Consider the following 25,526-nt stretch of genomic DNA (forward strand, 5'->3'; position numbering starts at 1 on the left):
GTATTTATTTTGCATTCTAGTTTCACCTACAGGAAGAGAAAGCATCTATTAGTTGCCTTTACTGGGCATTGTGCAATTTTGGAACTAACCCTAGTTTCAGAGACACATAGGCATAACATCAAGAGTGCGGTTTGTCGGACCGCTCCTTATGTCAACTCAGAACGTATAAATGTGTGAGATGACAAATGAGCAGCATCACTCACCAGAATATCTCATTGGCGAGAGGGACTGGTATGGAATGGAGATGCTGACGACCAGAGAGGAAGAAAGGTAAGGGCTACTTTGTCATATGTTTTAATGAGAAATTATTAGTGACACCGTCGTAACCCTTTTTCTAGAGTTTGAGATTTTAAACCTCGCACAAACGTAAGCGGTTTTGTAAAAACAAGCATTGATAAAGCCAAGAGGTTAGGCTTTTAGAATAATGCATGCAGACAGAGGAAAACATGCATGTGCACATATCACACATGTAGATACATATGCGAACAGAACAACATACCTGCAGATATCAATGTGCACAAACCAAAAGACACACACACACAGAATAACATGGCCGACAATTACAAAAGATGAGGTAAGGCAGCAGCCTTAAGGCACTAATCACTTGAAAAGGTGATAAAAGTAAGTGATCTTTTATAAGTGTGTGGGAAGCTCACTAGCACATTTCAGTTTTGCCTGAAACACTGACAATCCTTGTATTTTTCTAGCATCCCACCAGACGTGCACACATACACCCAAGCAGTCAGGCATGCAGTCACCTATGCCCAAATACGAACTCGCATGCAGGTATCCATAATAACAGATCAACAGCATTTCTGTATATTATCCCAATATCTGCATGCAGCCAAGCACACAGACCACCAGGCAAGCAGTCACCTATGCACACAGGTATCACATAGACCAATGCACCGATTCTCACAAAGACAACACAGATACAGAATCCTATGAACTATAAACTCCTAGGCAACACATTTATAGTTAGACAGCACGCAAACCAGCAGGCATAGACAGGCAGGGGGTCGGACAAACAGAGTAATGAACGGATGAATGGATGCTTAATTGGTGCTGAAGTGATTCTAAATCCAAGTCCAGATCATTTGCAGACCACGTACATAGACAATAACATTAAATGTGGATGCAGTAGTGGAATGTCAGTGACCATTCAAACATTGGCTTCTCCTTGCAGAACACACTTCTACTCTGTAAGGTGTCATCAGCCCCCATGCCCTTATAAACCCTGGCCTTTTTTGAATGATCACCTGTTGTTAACAATAGAGCATGAATAGCTTGTTCATTCAATGACTGGCTTCTTGGATAAAATCATATATATGTACTACTGGGGCATGGCCTGGCCGACCAACATGGTGGACGCATGATGGCTTAGCTCCATGCCGGCCGACATTAATCCTAACTGGAATACTGTGAGAAAGTAGCCTCTTTCTAGCATGGTAAGACCCATTTCTGGCCTGTTTGTCAGTGTGTTTTTATTTTGTCACTTGGATCCTGCTAGTCAGGACCCCAGTGCTCATAGTTTATGGCCTACATGTCAGTGTGTTTTACTGTTTTGTTAGTATGCTTGACTGTATCACTGGAGTCCTGCTAAGCATAACACCAGTGCTTATGCTCTCTCTGGTTCCACATTTGTACTCACATACCAGTAACCCAGTATTCCACTCCAAATTGGCATACTGGACCCCCCTTATAAGTCCCTAATATATGGTACCTAGGTACCCAGGGTATTGGGGTTCCAGGAGATTCTCCTGGGTTGCAGCATTTCTTTTGCCACCCATAAGGAGCTCGTACAAACACTTCTTCAGGACTGCCATTGCAGCCTGAGTGAAATAGTCTAAGCACTATTTCAAAGCCATTTTCACTGCACCAGGTCACTTACAAGTCACCTATATGTCTAACCTTCAGACCCTGAAAGCTAGGTGCATAGTACCTGGGTGTGAGGGCACCCCTGCACTAGCAGATGTGCCCCCACGCCATCCAGGCCTATTTTCCCGGACTTCGTGAGTGCGGGTACGGCATTATAAATGTGTACTACATATAGGTCAATAGAAATATGTAGCTTCACAATGGTAACCTTGAATATGGCCATGTGAGTTGTCTAGAAACTGGAAATTGTACCCCCAATCTGATTCTGGTATTGGGGGGGGGCAATTCCATGCACCCTGGGGCCTCCACCATGGACCCTCAGTAATACCATACCAGTCTTCTGAGGTTTTCACTGCAGCCCCAGCTGCTGCCACCTCCCAGACAGGCTTATGCCCACCTGGGGCTTGAGCAGCTCAATCCCAGTAAGGCAGAACAATGCATTTTCTTTAGGAGAGGGGTGTTACACCCTCTCCCTTCGGAAATAGGTGTTACAGACATGGGAGGGGTTTCCTACCAGAGCCTCTGGAGGTGCTTTGAAGGGCACAGATGGTGCCCTCCTTGTATAATCCAGTCTATACTGGTTCAGGGACCCCAAGTACCAGCTCTGGCGTGAAACTGGACAAAGGAAAGGGGAGTGACCACTCCCCTGTTCATCACCATCCCATGGGTGGTACCCAGAGCTCCTCCAGAGTATCCCTGGGTTCTGCCATCTTGTTTTCAGGAAGGTAAGGGAACTCTGGGAGCATCTGAATGACCAGTGCCAGCAGGTGACGTCAGAAACCCTTCCTGATAGGTGCTCACCTGGTTAGGTAGCCAATCCCCCTCTCAGGGCTATTTATGGTCTCTCCTTGGGTGCTTCCTCAGATTCGGATTGCAAGACTCCAGCAGGAATCCTCTGCATCCTTTACGTCATCTTCTACTGATGGATCAACCGCTGACTGCTCCAGAGTACTCTACAAAACTGCAACAAAGAAGCAAAGACGACTTCTGCAACCTTGTAACTTCAGCTCCTGCCAGCAACTGCAACAGTTTCCAGGTTGTGCATGCTCTGAGGACTGGCTGTCTTCATCCTGCATCAGAAGAACTAAAGGAATCTCCCGTGGAGTGACGGAGTCACTTCCCTGCTTCAGCAGGCACCTCTCTGCAGTGATGAACGGTACTCTGGGTCCCCTCTCCTGATGACGAGCATGGATCCTGGAACACAGTTGGTAGACTAAAGTAACTCTGACTGTCCAAAGGTCCAGCTGTCCAAATTTGGTGGAGTTAAAAGCTTACCTTCCCGTGCCAGACAGTACCCCATGAACCGTGCTTTTTGCAGCTCCTAGGGATTCTGTGCGCTTTTTCAAGAATTCCTTTGTGCACCTCTCAGCCCAGGTCCCCAGCACTCTATCCTGCTCAGCTCAGCTCCCTGAGTTGTTCTGTGGCGGCGTAGCATCCCTTTGTGTAGAGCTGTGATGACTACCATTTGCAACTCCTTTGTCCCCATGCTGTGGGACTCCTGTGCATGCTGCCTGGTTTTCTGAGAGTTCTCTGAGTTGCTGAGAGCCCCCTCCATCACCCCCCGGGTAGAGTCGACCTAGTCCTTCCTGGACCCGGGCAGCGCCATTTTTCATGAAATGCACATTTTGCATTTACCAAGGCTTGTTGGCAGAATCCAGCGACACAAATCAGACTGCATTCATCCATCCGGCATAGGACATCTTCTGCACCAACCGGAATCCGCATCTATCTTCTTTGGTGCAATACTGATTTTGTCTTCTCACCGGTTGTTCTCCTTTTGCACCTTCATCCGGATTAGCAGGGGCTCCTGTTCTCCTGGGACTCTTCAGTGCTTCCTGGACTTGCTCCCCTTCTCCAACAGACCTTCAGATCCAGGAATCCATCATTGGTGTCTTGCAGTCTCTTCTGGTTCTTGCACTGTCTTTTACCACAAATTCTAATTTTTTTCGGAAACTTGCTGTGTTTTATTCCTTCTTTCCTGGGCTCAGGGGTGGGGTATTTTACTTGCCTTTGGTGTTTTCTTACACTCCCAGCACCCCTCCACACACTACACTTGCCTAGGTGGGAAACCAAATTTCACATTCAACTATTTTAGTATATGGTTTGTGTTCCCCTAGGCCCTTGCAACCTATTGTGATTTTCAATATTTGCACTATTTTCTGACTGTTACCTGATTTTAGTTATTAGTGCATATATTGTGTAATTTAATTACCTCCTGAGGGAGTATAGTCTCCAAAGCCTTGTGTCACTAAAATAAAGTACCTTTATTTTTGGTAACACTGGGTATTGTCTTTCATGTGTGTGAGTACTGTGTGACTACAGTGGTATTGCAAGAGCTTTGCATGTCTCCTAGTACAGCCTTGGCTGCTCTGCCTACAGCTACCGCTAGGCAACCTGGCTTCTAGACACTGACTACATTTCCCTAATAAGGGATAACTGGATCTGGTATAAGGTGTAAGTACCTTAGGTACCCACTATAAACCAGGCCAGCCTCCTACAAATACCCCAACAGGGCCCTAAACCTGCCCTAAGGGAAGACAGAGGAGGGCATAGAAGCGGGCACAGCTCACAACCAGTGAGAAGCTGGGAGTGAGCCACCACCCGCGGACATCCGGATGATAGATGTGAGGGAGAGGAGACCCACATTGAGCACAGGGGCAGAGTCGGGAGGCCGCGGCTAGGCTGAGGAGAAGGCATGGCTGCAAAGTCGACTGATGGCCAGCAAGGAGCTCCCATGGACCTGAGTGACCTGACGGAGCAGTGCGGGAGCACTCGCAGCCCATGGCCCGGCCTGGTTTCCCTGGGGGCCCGGACTGGGCCCATCGGTGTGAGCCTGACCCCCTTTATCCCTACTGCCTGTAGTGGACCTGGGTACGGCGCCATTGAGGAGTGGGGACACTGGCGCTCGGAGAGCGGCGCCGAGACCGTGGCCTGATCGCTGGATTCTCTGACCCCCCAGGCTGGGGGAAGACACGAGGTGAGCGGCGGTGAGGAGGAGTGGCAGCAGGGGATGAGGAGGAGGCGGGCCCCTCGAAGGACAATTAAGGCTGACCTGGCAGTGAGGAGGTGACTGGGAGGGAGGCGCCTCCAGTGGGCCCACTAGATGGGATGGCGCAACCCAGCAATTGAAGACCCAAGGGCCGTGGAGTGCCACTGGGGCAGCGGACAAGTATCCGCCCCTCCTCTCACTTCAGGCAGAGACGTGTGAGCAAGCGGGTGGCCCACATAGGTGACTAGTAGCCGCCCCGGACTGTGTCTGCTGCTGCCTCCCTACAGCTGTGCCCAGGATACTGTATGCGAGGCCTTACCAACCCTAATCGAGACAGTGTCAGTGAAGAGTCGGAGATCCACTGGAGCCTGGAACACGGCCGGGCAGGCTGGGACTCCCAATCTAGCGGTCTAGGAGCCGGAGATCCTGGGGACAGAGTCACTGAAGGACCCGCTGGGGGCTGGAATGGAGGAGCACCTGGACACGCTGCAGATGCCTTCCAAAAGCAAACTGAGGGCTAAATCACAAGGCCAGCGTCAGTTGGACGGAATGGAGCAGTCAGACAATAAGGACTCTGCCACTCTGCAAGCTATCCCTGGATAAGATCTTGGTGTCCATTGAGGACACTAAAACAACCCTCCAGCGCAAGATTGTCTGTTGATCTGTTGAACTGGGCCTGCTGAAAGCGGACCACCTGAAATTAGCCAATAGAATCCGGAATAATAAAACTGCACGGAATTGAACCCAGCACACCAAGATATGAAAGCTCAAATGGCGCAGCTAGCTGATCGCGTCCTCAGGTTGGAACGCAGAGCAGAAGATGCAGAAGGCCGTTATCGCAGGAATAATATGTGCATCATTGGTCTGCCAGAGGACATCGAGGGGTCAGACATGGTGTCCTATCTAGAAAAGTGAATGAGGACAGAGGTGGCACCGCCGCTGCTCACCCCATTTTTCATGCTGGAAAGGGCGCATTGAGTGCCAGCTATGCACCTGGCTCTGATTCACCCACCCCGCATAGTGGCAGCTAAGTTGCTGCACTACAGGGATAGAGATGTACCGCTGCAGCGCGCAGGGAAGCTGGACCTTTCAAAGTGGACGATGGTATGGTAATCCTGTTCCCGGACTTTACAGTGGAGGTACAAGCCTGACAGGCCTCATTCACAGGGATGAAACGAGTACTCCAAGAAGAATGTATTCAATACTCACTTCTGTTTCCTGCCAGGCTGCGGGTAATGGTCGTTGACAGCACACACTTCTATCAAACACCAGACGAGGGGTGGGCCTGGTTGGAGACGTACAGGGCCGGAACAGATGGTACCCGTCAAATAGAGAGGGAGACCCGGCAGGGGCGCAAGAGACACTGGGGACTGTGGGACCGTCCCCGGAGGGGGCCACGGCCAACACTGGTGCAATACGAGATGGATAGTAAGGCGGTCCTGAAAGCAGAGGCAACACTGCAGAGTACTAAAATGGCAGGCAAATCCAGTGGGGACGAATCTGATCAGCGGGACCAGTTTTCCGTCTCTCATCACACAGATGGGGCCCCTGCGATGACTCCCCAAACTGCGGATGAGTTAGCATGACCTCCCCTCAACATCCAAAGGATTTGTAACTGGCCCTGATTAGGGGCTTCATTTAATTCTACAGGCTGAGACGGTTCTTGCCAAAATCTAGTTGATGGCGAGATTAGTATATGAACTTTTTCAACTGTTTAGCTTAGCCTTCATGGTTTGGGCATCTAGCAGTTGCGGGTTTTCCCTGGGGTGTGAGAGTTGGGAACTGTTGTTAAACTCTCAGTTTGGGCCTGTGGGGTTGAATGTTATTGAATTGAAGGAGGCACAGACAGGTGGAGGGAGGATATGGCGTTCATTGGAGGGCTTGTGCAAGGGGGGCATATACCCCACATTGTCCACGGTTCACCCACATGGCTGATTACAAAATAATGACGTGGAATATCCGAGGAATGGGGACTATGGCTAGCACCATAAGATCCTGGCATATCTTAAACGAAGAGGGGTCCACATAGCATTACTCCAAGAAACACACATTACTGCGAACGAGGCTGACCGGCTCCGGCGCAGATGGAGGGGCCAAATACATGCCACTACATACTCTGCATTAGCGTGGGGCACACTGAAATGGGTGAGGGTTGCGGTCCCTTTTGAAGTTATTAACACAGATGTAGACCAGGAGGACCAATATGGAGTGGTGAAAGGGAGACTGCGTGGAAGGCACCTGACCCTAGGATGTATCTATGCACCAAACCAAGACCAGATCTGGTTTTTGCATACCCTCTTGGGAAGGTTGGCTCACATGACAGGGGGACACCTGCTGCTGGGTGGGGATTTTAATTGTGTCCTTGATACTGATATGGACCGCTCTACGCCTCTGCTACTGGGAGCAGGGACTCACAAGATAACAAATGAACTGATAGAGTGGGTATGGAGGACATATCGCGAACACAGCGAACAACTACTCCTATTACTCGGGCCTCCTCTGCCTACACACTAGAATAGACCGTTTTGTGTGTGCTAAATCTATTAGTCCCGAAGTAGTGATTACAAATATCCAGGGTGCATACTATCAGACCACAGTCCCCTACTGTTAACCTGGCGCTGCGCAAGCAAAAGGCCCCTGATACCCACTTGGTGGCTCCAGCCAGCGGCACTGGAAGATGTAACCTTTACAGACTCTCTTAGAACACACTTAACAGAGCACATAGCTATTAATAAGGAGTCCACAGCTTCCCGGGGCATAGAATGGGAGACCTTGAAGGTAGTGACGTGGGGGGACTGTATGAGCCAGACTGTGGGGATCCGGAGAGCACTTGAACAGGATCTTACCCGACTAGAACGAGAGATACATGATGGAGATAATGAGCAAGATGCAAGCAAAGGAATGCAACAAAAGCTACGTCACATACGGGAGGCATACAATGAGGCTCTGGAAAGACTGCGGTGCCCTAACTACCAAAGGTACATGTCCTCAGTACACGAGGAGGAGGGCAAGGCTGGCAGGGTACTTGCCTGGCTGGTGCACCCAGGTAGCGGTATTACCCATAGCACTAGCATTCGACTCATGGATGGGAGGTGTGAGTACTCCCCTTCAGGTATTAATGCTGCATTTAAATCCTAATATACGTTCCTATATAGGCTGCCGGACAAGGCCCTGCCCTTGACATTGGAGCGTCACTTGCAAGTGCGGGCATTGCGTTCATTCGACCTTGACACAAGGGACTCTATGGGTGGGGGGTAAATAACATTGGATGAGGTCAAGGCAGCTATTAAACAGCTGGCAGGGGGCAAAACGCTAGGCACGGACGGGCTCCCTATGGAGTACTCTAAGTCATTTGCTGATATCCTAGCGCCCAAATTGGTTGAGCTATATACGGAGGTGTATGCAAGGGGCATTTTCCGGGAGACACTGAGGGAGGTGCTGGTGGTTCCCTTGCCCAAAACTAAATCTAAAGAGGTTTCAGTAACTGATTTTCGGCCTCTATCCATGCTAAATTGTGATTTCAAGATAGTTAGCAAGATTATGGCTAATCAACTGCTCCCCCACATCAATCAGTTAGTACACAATGATCAAAATGGTTTTATGCCGGCACGCAGCAACTCCCTAAATCTTAGGTGACTGCTCTCGCTCTTACACATTCCACCAGACCTGCAGCCCATCGTGCTATGCCCCTGTTAGTCGACCTGGAGAAAGCATTTGACTCATTGAGGTGGAATTACCTCAGGCGGTGATGATCAGTATGGGAATGGGCGACCGCTGGGTGCGATGGGTGGAGTTACTGTATAGCTCCCCAGAGGTGCGGGTGAAGACCGGCAGGACGATCTCCGAGGCCTACAGCATATATCAAGGTACCAGGCAGGGATGCCCCCTGTCTCCCCTTCTGCCATAGCCATGGAGCCCCTCGAAGCAAATGTCTGACAGCGAGGTCACGACCGAGAAGTACTGAGGGGAGACACTAATCATGTTATCTAGTTATATGCAGACGACTTTTTGGTATACCTACGGGACGGGACAACGGGGATCCACTGTGCTTTACAAATACTTGAGGAATTTGGCGGCTCATTGGGTTTAAAGGTGAATAGGAAAAAAACATGTGTTTCCACTACTCGCGAATACAGTTCCTCCCACCGACTGCCCCCGATATTTCCTGGGCCCTCCACAAGTTCAAATACCTGGGGATACAAATATTCCACGACCCCAGGACTTGTGTGATGGTAATTTGGGTAAAGCACTCAGATCACTGAAACCTTGCGTGGCGTTCTGGTGCTCCCTTAAGCTTCCCCTGATGGTCCGGGTAACACTGACTAAAATGATTATCCTACCCCACCTGTTATATTTTTTTATTAACCTCCCAGTGTCCATTCCAGTGGGCTGGTTCAGGGATCTGGATGCCCTCCTCAAGGAATTACTCTGAGATGGCGGCAGGCAGCGGACCTCCCTGCCTACACTTCATCATCCCACAAGCGAGGGTGGAATGGGGGTACCAGATGTTGAGTTATACTATCTGGTTGCCCAACTACAGTGGATAATGAGGTGGCTAGCAGGCAGGGATCTCCCAGACCTGGGTGTGCCAACTGGGAGGGGCAATGGTGACCTACTAATAGCTAGAATGCTCAACTTGAGGGTCTCCATTCAGGACCCGGATGCTCTGCTGACTGTGGCCCTGACCTGCTGGAAACGGAGCCTGAGGCACACTGGTGTGAAAGTCCTGTACGCACCAAACTGCCGCTGGTGGGAATACCTCATGGCACCCGTGTGCGGATTTTTACAACGCACCGGATGAGGCCTTGGACGGAAGTAGGGTTAGAGACACTAGGGGATTGTTTCCGGGCCAGTGTACTGGTCCCATTTGAGGCCTTCATGGCCGAGACTGGCTTACAGGGTGGGCAGTTCCTTACCTATAGTGCATTGACGTGAGCCACACAGAGCCTTTGGAACACAGTGAACGCAGAACCGGAAGTGCACAGAGTACTACAGATCCTGCTGTCAATGGGCGATTTATAGAGCCCTCAGTGAAATGACCCTAAAGTCACTGCAGATGTTGAGATCCAGATGGGAGGGGACCCTGAGTAGGGAACTGACAGAGTCTGAATGGCAGAGAGTACTGGCTTATCACCATAGGGTTTCACAGAACTCACAATTTAAATATCTCCAATACAACTGCAGTCATAGGACATACCTAACACCGTACAGGCTCCGAAAGATATATGGAGGTAAGCCCAGAGGGTGCCCAAGATGCAATGCTCCAGACCCAGACTTTGATCACGTGACATGGGAGTGCCCTGGTCTACAGCAGTTCTGGCTTAGGGTCTTGGGAATGCTGGGGGACACACTCGCGACTGACCCCTTAGTCTGCCTGTTGGGGCTGTTCCTTAGACCGGCTTCTGGGAAGGTTGGCAGTAGATTGCTGGATATGGCATTAGTGTTAGCCAGACGCTGGATAGCCATGGCCTAGAGGTCTCCTGTGGGCCTGACACTAGAAAGACGTGATGAAGTGGGTGCGGGTGGAAACCCGTTCCTTGAAAAGGGAGGAAGAACGGGGAGTGCGTCAGTCCCCCATTGCTTCTCTATGGATGGAGGTGGTGGAGACGTGGGAGTCAAGTGAGCAGGGGAAGGGCTGAGAGACAGGAGTCATGGTGTGGATACTTTTCAGGGACTCAGGCCCATCTCCCGGGATAGATGAGACCCTGTGAGAGGGATACAGCTATTGGACACCCTAAAGGTACTTGCCAGAGTGATCAGGGGAGGTAACAGATGAATGAGGCTCAATAGCAGCATGTTGCAGTTAGGAGTGTTAGCCCCATGCGTGGTCTTTGCAACAGCATCATAGTTAACGGGCGGGGACACCCTCTAATAGAAAAAGTTACACGGCATCAGGAGATGGTTCCACATACAAGCACTCTCCCCCGCAACACGTACTACCATAAGAACTCCTGTAATGAGAAGATCCACAGGCACAGTGTTTAGTGTTCACATTTTGGTTACAGCTCTAATTTCTTTAGCTGGGGCTTAAATGTATCCCTGATCTCTGATTTATATCCTATAAGGTATGAAATGTGTGTGTATATATGTTATAAGACTGCTCCTGACTCAATGTAATCACATGACACAGGCATAGACCCACTGCAATAACAGCCAGGGGCTAGTAACAATGATGACGTATATGAAACTAATATCAAACTGCAGAAATAATGAATATGAGATGTAGTGTTTTTGAAAAAGCCAATAAACAAAGTATAAAAAAAAAATCATATATATGTACTACAAACATTCAGAAGCTGGAGTTTCTTAAGAATATTATGCCATATTTAGACCATTGATACTGCACCCTCCCCCCATAGAAATGGATAGGAATAGGCAATAACAATAACACATAGGGCAAAGGTTTTCAAAGGTTTTTGTGCCAAGCCCTCCCTGCACAACACATTTTAAGTCAGGCCCCTTCTAAATGTTATGGTCAAGAAAGGGGGCAGAAGGAGTGAGGCAGAGGGCCGGGCTTCTTAAATATTAAATGATCTCAGAATCTTAGAGTTACCTTTTATTTAGTCCACAATACCCAATAAATGTGGGGACTATAATAGCAGAAATGCATTCAGGGATACAAGTTGGTTAAAAATATTCAACGGTGCTTTACTTTGTATAGACGAAATACAAAAATGAAATATAAAAAATAGTATTGAGCCACTTCATGAAAAGCATTTGTGACCATTACCTACACCTCCTAAGCTGGGCCATCTCTCCAAAGCCCCCATTGGATGTCCTATAGCCTCTTTATAGTTATGTTCTATAAAGAACTATGTAGCATCTGCTGTTTGGAACCCCTGCATTGTCTTGCTACCCCATGGACCAGGGCACAAGTCCAAAAAAAAAGAAGTCGGGGGACTAACCAAGTTAGGTAGTCTACAAGTGACATAATCGCACATCGTATCGCAGCGCATGACGTCACGACGCATGATATTGCACATGAGGTGATTTCACTGGAAGTGGCATCACAAGAAGTGACATCAGATATTCAGACCTCACACATATGTTTATCAGTTATTTCGTGAGTACATTTAAGCACATTAATCAATTTACCAAATGTGATTTTATGTCAGGGTTGTGCCAAAAAGTTGTGTGATCCTGACACAAAATTTGGGCCTCAACTAATACATTTAGGGACTTATTTACAAGCCCCTAGCCACTGGAGTGTCACTTTCAGCGACGGTCTGGTAGTGCTGTGCCCATTTCCACATTTACTATGCGCCGCTAAGGCATTTTGAGTGGCTTAACACCGCCTTGTAAATATGGGCCCGCCAATGCAGTTTTCTGCAGCAGAGGGGCGTGCAATGGGTGTTGCTTTGGGCATTTCCACGCAACACCCATTGCTTTTGACACTGCCCCAGATTTTGAATTCTGAGGCATCGCCAAAAACTAACGCCACCCCAGGGGTAGCGTTAGAGTGGTGCAATGAGTAGAAATACTATTATTTCTCCTCGTTTTTGCTTCTTCAATGTGTGCTGCATTCTTCAGTACACACAGAAAGAACAGGTGTCTGTTCCTGCACAAAACAATCATTTTTTAATGACAATTTTCTACTTCTATGTGTGCTGCATTCCACAGCACACAAAGAAGTAAAAAATTGCCTTTATTGATTGCTTATGTGCAGAAAGGGACACCTTCCTGCACATAAACAGTCAATCCCTGCACCATGGTGCAAGGGTGCCTGTGGTGGTGCTAGGCAGCTAATTTTAGCACCATCACAAGGGTGAGAGGACAGAACTGCACCATATCTTGTAGATGTGGTGCATTTCTGCCCTTTCCCACTGGTGCAGGGTGGCGCAGCAGCACATTTGTGGCACCGCCCAAAACCACAGGGGATTGTAAATAAGCCCCTTATTTTTTCAAAACCCTGCCACAAAGAAATTGGCAACAAGGAGAAGCATGGTAGTATATCAGTTCTGCCAATTGTTGAAAAGTCTGCATCTAAAATATTTTATGGATTTGAGGCATCTGCTGAAGAGGTGCCCAGGAAATCTCAGGTAATAATAATGCCAAAATAACTCCAGAGATTAACGCATTTGTTGGAGAGATGTGATTTATGCACATCATGTAACATGCAGATGATAGATTTTTATTTTATGTAAATAGGTCAACGGATTAATGCTTTGAACACAGAGATCCTTTTGTTACTTGTCCTTCATAAATAATATAGCACAGTGAACTATGAAGAACATGTGACTTCAAAACATTATAACCCTCAGTTTCTCATGTGACTCATCTTGTACATTGATTTACACACTTACCTAATTTATTGTCAATGTATAATGTGTACGTTACGTAAAGCGCTCTGACACCCTTAACTGGGATCAGTAGCGCTATAAAAGAAATAAAATAGACCTATTTAAATTGTTATTTGTGTGAATACTGGGACAGACCAACACATCTGACAATCTTACAGTGCATGCACTTCTATACAGAGACTGACGCCTCACTTCCTCACAGGTAGTAAGCCTATATAAAAGCATGCCTCTCTTAAGTACCCGTGAGGAGATAGCAAGTTGTGTGTTTTTGTTTCCAGTCTGTTGCAGTTGCATTTAAATGTGAGGGTTGCATTTGCATTTATGTGTGAGGTTCCAGGCCCAGACCAGTCAGGATACTCGATCAAAAGGAAGCCTGATGCTCCCTTTAACTTTGGTCTAGCTGGAGGTGACAATAAAAAAGCCCCACTGGCTGAGTGCATGTTCCGGCTAGGAGTGGAAAGCAGACAACATGAAGGTGCAGCTGAATGTGTCCCGGTGCCTGAAAATTACACCTGGACAAGTTCAACATATTTCTGTGGGGCCCAACTTCTTGTCAGGGTGAACGGCGTCCACCCTGTGAAAATAGTGGGTGGACACCGTCCATCCGCCTGTACCCCTTACTTGTGCGCTGCCATGGACCATTGGTCTGATGCCCCAGAGCTGCTCTGTTCACAGACAGAATTACTAGATGGCTAGCATTTTACCAACTTGGCTTTTAGTTTCATGTCAAAACAGTTATAAAAAGTGTATTTTCCACTTTTTTCAATTTAATCACAAAAACAGTAGAGGAAATCACTTGAACTTTATTTGAGCTGTGTAATCTACTCTTAAATTATTAAATAAGTTTGTATAGGAGCAGAATCGCCATGTTACAAAAGCATTCAGAAAGATTTGGAGCAATTCATACTCAAGAACCAGTTCTCCTCTTATCAACACTTAGAGGAGTCCCATTCTCTCTCAGAAACGTTGTAAACAAGGCTGCAAACTTAACTGCAACGAATCTCCCTGCCAGTTCATCAACATCTCACGCTCCCTTGCCTCACCCAGTTTTAACACTTCAGTTTGCAAACATAAACCGCATGAAGCGCAATAGTGCACTGCCTGTCCTGCACCCCTCACATGACTTTATATCCCAAAATGATGAAAAACATTACTTTTCTCTAAGGATGCTTTAATGGACCCTCAAAGGGGCGTGACCCACAGTTTGAAGAAAAATAACATTTTAGAATAAACCGTATTTAAATTCATTTTAATTTACCAATAAATATATTATCTTAAATAATAGTATTTTAATAAGATATGTTGTAACTTATATGTATATAGGTTTTTTTTATTACAAAGAAAAAAATAGAAAACTTACATACTGTTTTCTGTGTTGAGGATGAAAAGTTGGCATTTCATTTAATCCGGTTAAAAAAAACAATGAAGTTAAAATTTGAATTTTTTTAAATTTTTAGTATACGGATGTTGTTCGTTTTTGCTAGATGAACAATATTTAGGGAAACATATGTTTAAAGTTTTTTAATAATTTTTTTTTTTTTTATAATTTAATGTTGGGGTGACATAAATCTACATCTAGATGTAAATCTACACATGAAAATGGTAAATTCCATCTATGAGGAGATTTGCACTTAGGTGCAGGTGTGAATCTACATGTGAGGAGATCTATACACGCAAACCTACCTTTGTGAATAGAGCCTATGGTATTTAAATCAAATTTGGAGTCAATATGCATGCATTAATAATACCCAGCTTGATTTTCTATACCGGACATACAGTTGGTGTTTACAACGTTGATAGTTTTTCATGTTTTGAAAAAAAGAACTTCGCAGCTTGCAATTTTGAGGTAAGCACACTACATACAATGCAAATGTTTCCCTTTTCCTTTAGCACTCTATGTAGATTTTACTGAAGACGTAAAGCAGCGGCTCCTAACCTTTTGACTGTTGTGGCCCACCCCCCCAGATCATTGCTAGAATCTGGCACAGACTCGACCTCAGCACCAGTCCTCGTGTGCTGAGCACGGCTCCAGACCACCCCCGTACACGAGGCAGAAAATCCCTCTGATGTGAGCCCCTGAGGAATTTCCTTTTATTATTTTAAGCCTCAGGAGCAGAGGAAGAGCTTCCCCATCACATGAGGTTGTTATTTTTTTCTGTGTAATGATGATCTGTGTGCATGAAATCATTCTTCATGAGTGCTTGAGCACCAATTAGCCATATTTGGTGTACTGGAATTAATGGGACTTAAAGTGAAAGAACTCTCATACCACATCAGCCTTTAATTCAACAACATTCCTAATTTCTTATCTTATATTATATATTTTAATCAAACTCCCATTATTCTTAGAGAATAACCCTAACATAAGCAACCACCAAAACATGATCAGACTCAGTCAATTTCTCTTAAATCATTCCAAGCTAAAAACATCCACTCCTCCCCTACACCTTTAGATGTCAATCCATTTGACCAGTTCTCCTGTCCAATACACTCTTTTACTCACCACCTACCATTAGCCCATCTCCCTCTGACCATAATATTATATCAGTCAGTCACCATCCCACCCACCTCACATTTCCCACTCACGAATACTTTCACTGAATTAAAACACTCCTCATTCAGATACAGCACAACCTCTCATCACTGCCCAACTTTATGTCTGTTGAATAAGTGAGAACATAATTCTACTTCCTCTTTGTGCCTTCACCTCAGCAGCCTCTTACTCTTAGCCATGGATCCACCCACCTATTTGAGCACTAAAAACTAAAAAGCATGCATCTCTTCACAACTCGAGGAAAAATCCAAACACTGACCACATTAAGTTATATAAGTATGCCCTGAACACTCACATCTACCCTTTCCACTGCCAAATCATCCTACTCTCTACTTTCCTCATTAGAAACACATGCTCAAGGTTTCACCGTCACTGTAAATTATTTTTCTCTTTCTTCCTTGCACATCTATTTCACATTTCTCCCTTTCAGCTCAAAAGTTTGCATCCTATTTCTCCTCTGAAATCTCAGACATTGTAACCAGCCTGGTATCTCTACTGTTAAGCCTGTTGTCCCCTTTCATCACTCCTATGCTGTCCAAAATCTCCTTGAAGGCCTCCACCTTTCCACCCCCATCTCCCACTGGGATCATTTTCGAACTAAATGTTGCAACCCTTTGTGTACATCATTAGGCTCTCTCAAATGAGTAACCCCTAGATTTCTCATCCCATGTGCTATCATGCTTGACTCTCTTCAATCACTCTCTCATCACATTCTCATATACAACTTGCTTCAAGTCCGCAAATAAAAAAACACACCTCTGACCTTTGACAATTACTGTACTGTCTCCCTGCGCTCTTTCTTCTCTAAAATACTAGGCCATTGTTACTCAGCCACTTAATAGCTTTCCCCACCATCAATAGACTGCTCGATGCCTTTCAATCTAGCTTTCATTGTCCGCACGAAACAGCCCATACATGTGTCCAACTTTATAACCGCTACCAATCACAATCAACTCTTCTTAATTCTCAAACTTCTTCATCATTCTGCCTCATTTCAGATTGTTGAGCACACCATGCTTCTTTGGCATCAAAAATTTAAAAATTGAATGGTTGTCATGTCATCTTGCAGATCCCCTTTTCTTGGTATCTGAATGTTCCTCAGTCCTCACCATGACATCTCTACCCACATAGGCCCCACAAGCTCAGTCCTATGATCCCTCCTCCTATCTCTTAACACTTCCTCTTTTGAATAAATCATGTTTCCTTTGTTTTTTCTCATCATCCCTAAGCTGACAACAGCCAAATATTAGTTTCTATTTTCCCATGCTCACTCCTCTTCTTCAAACAAAGATCACCCATTGCCTCACTGCTGTCAATACCTGAATGGTCATCTCATAGCTCTTAAATTGAAGTCCTCTATGTTAGATGGTCACCCTTAGTTTTACATTTTTGGGGGATTTACCTTCTAGTAATCTTGAACTCAAACTTTGGAACACTGAAATCCAGCACCTAAGTTATGTGCTCTAACCCCCTAAAACATGCTGAACCTGGCTTATAACCTGATTGGCATACTAATGTTCCTACACTTCAAAACATTTCACCGGCTTCGGTGTCACATCAGTGCTTATCTCCCTTCTCCCATCCTGTACACCTCCCTCCTGACTTCAGACGGAAACCTTGGTGTACACTTGATTTTCCAAAGAATCTGTAAAGCATTCATATCTAACACATTTACAGCAGCCAGGGTTCAATTAATTATATTGTGAAAATCCACCCTTATTCCATTTGACGTAACCACAAAATTAATCCCTCACTTATCCTCAGCAAACTTAACTACTGGCAAAATATTTTGTTGGGTCTCCTCTTCACTCTCTCCCCCGCAGACAAGGTACCTAATTTAGCCACAAGAAGTATGTATAACCTCTCCAACCACACCTTTATCACCGATTATTGTCACCTAGATGGTTATCAGCCAAACACTTAACTCCCTATAAGCTGCTGATAGTGGTCTTCAATGCCTTAAATTGCTCCTTCCCAAACTACATCTCTTATAACCAGTGCAGATATATCCCAACTTGCAACCTGTGCTCAGGTAATCTTCTGGTCACTCCAAATATCCATGTCCAGCTTCAAGATTCAGGTCCTCACATCTACTGGGACCGCTGCACTGGTACTTTCTTTCAGGCGAAATGCTCTCAAAGCTGATATCATATTAAAAATCGTTATCACCAAATATACGACATGCATTAGATCACATTAGGATGACAGTATTTAAAGGGAGGTGACCCAACCATTAAATCACATTTTCTATGTCCAACGAAAATCATACAGCATTTGCTCCGCAATGCTTGCAAATTAATCCATCTTCAGTCATTGCAAGATGAGTGACACCTGCCATAGTTTGGTTGAAAAGATTATTAAACTTTTTAAGGCCTGAAAAAGAAGTGGGTGAGGTGCCAGCACATTCTGGCACTTAGTGCCCAAAGTGGGAAAGATTAAGGCAATCATCATTAAAGATGATTGGTACTCTGATTGTAGGAATACACTAGCATGTGTTTGCAAATCCAGCAAAAGGAAGAGTTAATGGTCTGTTTGACTTTTCCAGCAGCAACATGATGGAGTTTCCCTTGTAAGCAGTGCGGCGGCTCTGTGCAAGGAACTGTTCAGTACAGTTTAGTCTTGGAATAATTCCTAATTCCATACCACAGATATACCTCTTCATTAGACAGGTGCTCAAGACTGCAAGGGATATAGGAGGCCAGACCCTCACAGGGTTTCAGTATCAGAGAGAAGGCTGCTTACCTTGCATGGAGGCAGTAGCAATGAGAGGCTGCTGGGCCAGAATCAAGGTGGTAGTGGAGATGCGGACCAGAGTCCAATGATGAAGTTACTGGAGAAACAGGGCCTGATTCTAACTTTGGAGGACGGTGTTAAACCGTCCCAAAAGTGGCGGATATACCACCTACCGTATTACGAGTCCATTATATCCTATGGAAGTCGTAATACGGTAGGTGGTATATCCGCCACTTTTGGGACGGTTTAACACCGTCCTCCAAAGTTAGAATCAGGCCCACAGTGTCTGCAGGTGATCCCAGGGCAGGTGCAGGCCATAAAGAATGGCAGGAGCAGTGTTGTTTCCAGGCAGAATGGCTTGTTTATGATGAGATGAACGTATTTATGTCACCAAACCACAGCATTTGAGAAGTATCTTGTATGGTCCACACCAACAAGGATGTAGTGCACCTTCCTCTGGAATACCAGAAAGTAGATACAGTATCCTGGCTGAAGGGAATGGCAGGCCTTGGGTGGACACTAAGATAAGATATCTCTCACTTGAGAAGGGCTACTGTAAAGTTATTATATCAGCTTTCAGCAATATTGTAGGACTGTGTCTTAATTTAACTGTAAATCCAGTTTGCCATAGGAGACAGGACGTGTTGATGGGAACATCATGAGTCAGACTATGACTATTTCATACAGGATCAATGTTGTCTTTTGGGAAGGAATCACTCTCAAGGACACAGAGGTAGTGGCGGAGCACTGGGCAATTTTAACTGTGTTTCAAAGCATGGTGTAGCTATCATATTAGAGAGATGTTGAGTTTTTGTAGTGAGGAGGAGAGCAACCACATCAACAGTTATTGGAGAGCTTAACACAGTATTTTCAGAGGCTTCAACATGATTTGCTGTCGCCGCCACATAACAAGGCGAAAGGTCAGTTACAACTGGGTCCAAACTGAGGAGGAATAAACTGGGGGCTTTTTCTGATCCACATGGCTTTGTACCAACACCCCAACACCCCAACACAAGTGTAAGGTGCTGCCTCTTTCTTTTTATGTTTTGTGTGGCGAGGCTTGGAATCACTAGAGTCTTCCAGGACAGTCATATACTCATTACGTACTTGGGTCACAACTGAGAGTAGATTCCCCACCCTAGGTTTAACGTGAATTGATTTGATTATTTGACTGGCCCCCATAGGTTACCTAGCTGCAGATCCTTCAGAAGGGCTATCTGGTGATACAGAGGTAGGGGAATTCAAAGCCAAAATATGCAAACCCAGATCCTCTTCAGCTATGGAGATTTCCTCCATGATGGCTCCTAGGGCGGAAGTAAAATGGTACATAACTGTAGATGTAGGTTTGGGCCCAGTCTTCTAAAGGTGAGGCAACAACATGGAAGATTTATGTTTGCTCTTGTTATTAGTGCCCCTAGAATGAACGAGGGTCGCATTCTACCACCTATGACCCCAGTTAGAAACCTCAATCTAGAAGCCACTTAGAGCAGCAAGAGCGGCTTCTCACCAAACAAGGAGTGAAATCAAAAGTACGTGTAAAGAGAGGCCTGGCCTCCTCCGAGCTTTGACAGTCATGAACGGGCAGACACTTGGTGTGTGTCGAGTGCGTTCTTACTCCAACCTTATTTTCCCTGTATATCAATGATGCTGTTTAAACTTTACTGGACAATACACATGATACCCCAAAAGTGAATGGACTATCTGTACAGGCCATGCTTTTTGCAGACATTGTTATTAACAACACCTGTGAGCCTGCAGAATTTGCTGGCCAAGTTTAAAGACTTCTGTGACCAAAAGAGCCTTGAAATTAATTTGCAAAAAAAAATATATGGTCAATATTCTGCATAGATGATTTAAGGGAAACTTTAGGCTAGGGTTGTTCTGTCAGAAAAGAGCGGCAAGATTTGCTTATTTGTGATTCAAAAGGCTGGGCTTCATAAATCGAAAAAGACATGGCTATACTCCAGCATAAGGCTGCCATAGTGCTCAAAAACCTCAAGTAACAATCTATAAATCTTCAACACTGGCTTTAGAGGTCTAAAAAGCCAAGGTGCAGGCCACAGCTTTATGTAGTGCAGACTTTTGGGGTTTCAGAGTATTCAAGCATTGTCAGTAAGAGAGAATGATTTTGTAAGATCCCTTCTTAGACTACCATGAAGCACCCTCTGACACTTCTATAGTTTGATAGACGCACTTACGAAAATTAAGCACTTAGCTGTCCTAAGATCTTTACTGTTCTGGGTGAGATTATTCCTTATAGGGGTAGCCTAAAGTAAACAATAGGCCTCGATAAATCAACCTCCCTTCCCCAGCTCAGACATGTTAGACTGTGGCTGTGTGTTGGATCTGGCCCTTTTTGCAGGGTCATCCCCAAACTTTTTACCTCCTTTCTCCTATTTTTCTGACCTGTTTTTGTTGGCTTTAGGACTCTGGGACCTTTAGCACTGCTAACCAGTGCTAAAGTACATATGGTCTCTGTCTAAATTGTATTGGTGATTGCCATATTTGATTTACTAGTAAGTCCCTAGTGGAGTGCACTAGAGGTGCCCAGGGCCTGTAAATCAAATGCTACTAGTGGGCCTGCAGCACTGATTGTGCCACTCACATGAGTAGCCTTGTAAACATGTCTCAGACCTGCCACTGCAGTGTCTGTGTGAGCAGTTTTAAGCTACCAATTCGACCTGGCAAGTGCACCCACTTGCCAGGCCCAAACCTTCCCTTTTACTACATGTAAATCACCTCTAAGCTAGGCCCTAGATAGCCACAGGGCCAAGGTGCAGTGTATTTATAAGGTAGGGCATGTACTGATGTGTTTTACATATCCTCATAGTGAAATACAGCACATTCGTCTTTCACTATTGCAAGACCTATCTCTACCCTAGGTTAACAAGGAGAATCCCTTGAAATATCTTTTAGGTGCAGTTTCCGATTGGGAGCAGCTAGAGATTTGGAGTTTTGGGTCTCAGAACGCACAATTAAAAAATTCAGCTTTTGGTAAAGTTGGTTTTTAGATTGTAAGTTTGAAAATACCACTTTTAGAAAGAGGGCATTTTCTTGCTTAACCATTCTGTGCCTCTGCCTGGCTGCTGAATACACGCCTGGGTCAGACTGACAGTTGAGCTGTTTGTGAATTCATTCTAGACAGTGACACAAAGGGAGCAGAGGTGTGTCCTGCATATCTTGATGAGTCATTCTGGGCTAGTGTGGGAGGGAGGAGCTGACACCTGTACTTGAAAGGGCAGTGCCTGACCTCTCACAATACAGCAAGAGGCAGGGTCTTGTGCACTACAAAGACTTTCCTTTGAAGGTTGCCTACCTCAAATGCAGAAATGAGCATAACTTTTGGACTGCTGAGCCCACGAGTTCAGATTATTTCTGGTTCAAGAGGAAGCTCTGCCAAGGAGAAGAGTTTGATGCTTGAGAATGACCTCTACAGGCGCGCGGCAGGGGTAGGTCCCTGAACGAACTAAGGAAGCTACGAATTCATTCTCCTTGGTTGATGCTAGCGCAGACCTAGGGAGCCCAATCTCTAATTAGGGATGGCAGGGCGACTGTACTGACCAACTGACATAGACATATTCTGTCTCCTACTCTGTAAGTGACTATAAATGCACCCGATTAATTTCTGACACATAGGAGAAGTAGTTCAATAATCAAAGATTGTTTTTCGTGGGTCCTGAAGAAGCGTCACGGGATCACTTTGTGACCAACCATAGACGCGAAACATGTTGACCATGTAGGATTAGGTAAACTACCTTCCCTAATTATAGAACGTTCTGGTACATTATTTCCAGTTAACATTCTGAAATCTCTGTTTTTAATCTTGGCCTGAACCCTTTCTCTATCGCATTAAAATAATGGCTTAGGTTCAGAGCTAATTTTAAGCATTCTGTCTTGTTTTCTACACTCTCCATTTCTTATTTAGTTTTTCCAGACCCGTGTTGTTAGCAATCTTACTACGGTTGAGTGCCACCCAGAATGCTGGGTTGCCCGCCAGGCATTGCAGCACCAGTCTGGCGAGGAGTAAGCCCGATGATGATACTGGTCACCCAAGTGGGTGCTTGAGGGCTCTCCTGAGTATACTCAGTACAAACATTGGTTGCCTTATCTTTCTCTTGTGTGGAACAGTGCACTTATATTGATATTATAGCTTGAGAATGACCTACCACTCTACCTGTTGCTTTGCTGTGCTGGCCTGCTGCTGCTACTTCTGCCTGAAGAGGGAAAGGACTGGACTTTGCTTTCTGAAATCCTGCTTGTGAAGTTTCTCCAAGGACTTGGACTGAGGTTGCCCCCATTCTGAAGTCTCAGGGACATCCAAATCTTCATCTGCCAGTGCCTGGACTCTTCTGCTGAGATTCCTGACTTGCTAAGTGGTGCGAAATCCAATCTCTGGGCCCTTAGAAGTGGAAGCTGGCAAGCTTCGGAGGGAAATTCACGCACCAATGTGTGCATGTCATAAAAACCGATGCAGCGCTTGTCCCATGGCTGAAAATTTGTCGCAGCACCTGCCTCACAGCTGGAGAATCGACACAGCACCTGTTCTCAGTGCGGGCCCTTCACACAGCAAGTTGGAATTTTCCACACAGTGACCCTGGGCGTCAAAATCTTCCACATCACCGCACGGACCTGAGGCTGCTTGTCCAGAAATTGACGTATCTCTTCCCTGCAAGGACAGAAACGATGCATTGCCTATCGGTGGAGAAAGAATCAACGCACAGCCTCACTTGTGGGTACGGAATCAACACATTGCTTGCTTTTCCCATGCACGCTTGTCTGTGTAGCTTTATTTTCGATGCATACCAGGTACTTTGTGCTAAAAGAATGCATCCATTGAGTTCTATGGATTAAGACTCTTTTTACTTTAAACATATGTATCTTTGCTTTTGTATGCTGGATCTTTGTCATTTTATTTTTCTAAAGTAGTGTGAAGTACTTTTGTGGTGTTTTCACTGTGTTACTGTGTGTGTGGGTACAAATACTTTACACATTACCTCTGAGATAAGCCTGACTGCTTGCACCAAGCTACCAAGTGGGTAGGCAGGGGTTATCTGAGCTGTGTATCTCTCTTACTCTAACTAGAGTGAGGATCCCTACTTGGACAGGCTGTAAACTGACTGCCAACTAAAGACCCCATTTCTAACACCAACCTGCAAGGAGAAATGGATTAGCCCTTTGTGACTCAAATTAGGCTTTTGGAGGTACCAAGCTGCACAGAGAGTGTTTAAAACAGATACATCTTCCCATGTGGTGTATGGCATAAGTACATTTTTGTAATGCGTCTGGTTAATTAAGAAGCATCAGGGACTTGTGGTTTAGATGTATGTTTAATGAGTTGTTGTACCTAGGTGTGCAAATTGTTTTTATCTACTATTGCATTTGTATTCTTAGTATGAACTTCATGCTCTTGATGTATTACTAGTTTTACTTGTTCTTGGTCTACTTTTACTACATGTTTTAAGGGGAGTAATTCCCAGAAAAAAACATTTCAACATGAAAAGTTACATACCTTCAAACATAATCCCTGCACAAAAGTAGCACCAACAGCTGCCTGCTTCATCACCGTTGCAGGGGCTATATCAGAATGCCTTTGAAATACATCCTTTAGTCTGTTGAAATAATCAACTGGCCCCTCACACTTAGGCCCAAATGTATACATTTTTAGGGCTGCATTTGCATCATTTTTTGACGCAAAAGCGGCACAAACTTACAAAATCCAATTGTATTTTGTAAGTTTGCACCACTTTTGCACTAAAAGGCGGCACAAATGAGGTGCTAAAAAAGCATAAATATGGGCCTTACTTTGTTTACAATTTGAAATTTTAGTCCAGTTTGTTTTAAATGGCCATACATCTGGGAGCGCATCCTTAGCTGCATTTAGTTCCACATCTTTCCCAGGGACCACTCTTAGCCCTAGTGCCTTCTCCACCAATCTTTCTTTCACTTTACTTAGCACTATCATTCACATTAATGGATTCCAAATGAGTAGCCAGAAAATTTAGATACTTCCAAGTGAAGCAAGGGAGCCCAATGTTCCTTAGAAGAGCTCCTTTGTCTTCCCCATCTATTAATACTGAGGCTTTGCTGCCAACCCACACTACACATGGCTGAAGGCAGTCTACAGCATGGTTTGGCTCCTTGAGGCGGGTTGGCTACAGTGCTTGGACAACAAGCAGGCCCTTTAGCCGACCCTGTGCTCAAACAGCCAAAACCTATGCACAGCAGGGGTTGACCAGCCACAGAGTGTTGTCCATAGCATCTAGACTTAAGCCAGGTCCTACGGCCAATGCCTCTGTGGATAGGTTAAAATCATGTACATTAGAGTTAGCTGTCAATGGGGGTTGGGCATAGTGTCTGCCAGGTAAAGGCTGACTTGTATATTGGGCAGCACATAGCCAAAAGCAGAATGCAGAAGGTAACTGTTATAAATGAGGTCTTTCGTTGGCAGTCAGGTTACCCCCTGTCCAAGCAGGGACCCTCACTCTAGTCAGGTTGAATCACAGACAATCCTAATTATCCTGTGCCCACTCTCTAGTATCTTGGCACTGAGCAGTCAGGCTTAACTTAGAAGGCAATGTGTAAAGTACTTGTGCAATAAATCATGCACTAACACAGTATAACACCACAAAAATACACCACACAGTATTTAGAAAAATATATAATATTTATCTGATTAAGTCAAAACGATCAAGATTTGATAAGTACAAGTTTAAATATCACTTCAGAGAATGATAAAAAAAGAGTCTTTAGCCTTTAAAAAGCAAGTGTCTCTTGCAAGCACAAAGTAGCTGGTTTGCGTTCAAATTCTCCGCAAGGGACCACAGAGGAGGAGATGCATGGAAAGCGGGGTGGTGTGCGTCGATTTGTCCGGCTCACACAGACAATGTGTCGATAGGTTTTCACGCAGGGCAGGCTTTGCGTCGATTTCCGGCATGAACACTGGAATCCTCTTTGGGTTGCGGGGTTTTCGGACTCCCCGGGGACGATGCGGAGAAATCCTGGGTGTGCAAGATGAAGTCACAGTGGCTGCTTCGATCCGGCGGGCGATGCATGGAAATTTCTGTTGCACGGC

At 45.5% G+C, this 25,526-nt stretch overlaps 1 protein-coding gene across 1 annotated transcript in view; it reads left to right on the plus strand.

The window, feature by feature from the left end:
• The first annotated feature begins 223 nt into the window (after positions 1-223).
• LOC138295883 (chitin synthase chs-2-like) overlaps positions 224-25,526 on the plus strand; it is a 442,200-nt gene continuing 416,897 nt past the window's right edge. The window contains exon 1 of the mRNA XM_069234486.1: positions 224-270. Coding sequence (XP_069090587.1) covers positions 239-270 — 32 coding nt within the window. The 5' untranslated portion in view covers positions 224-238. The remainder of the gene's footprint in view (positions 271-25,526) is intronic.

The sequence above is a fragment of the Pleurodeles waltl genome, chromosome 5 (genome assembly GCF_031143425.1).
Source record: "Pleurodeles waltl isolate 20211129_DDA chromosome 5, aPleWal1.hap1.20221129, whole genome shotgun sequence".
NCBI lineage: Eukaryota > Metazoa > Chordata > Amphibia > Caudata > Salamandridae > Pleurodeles > Pleurodeles waltl.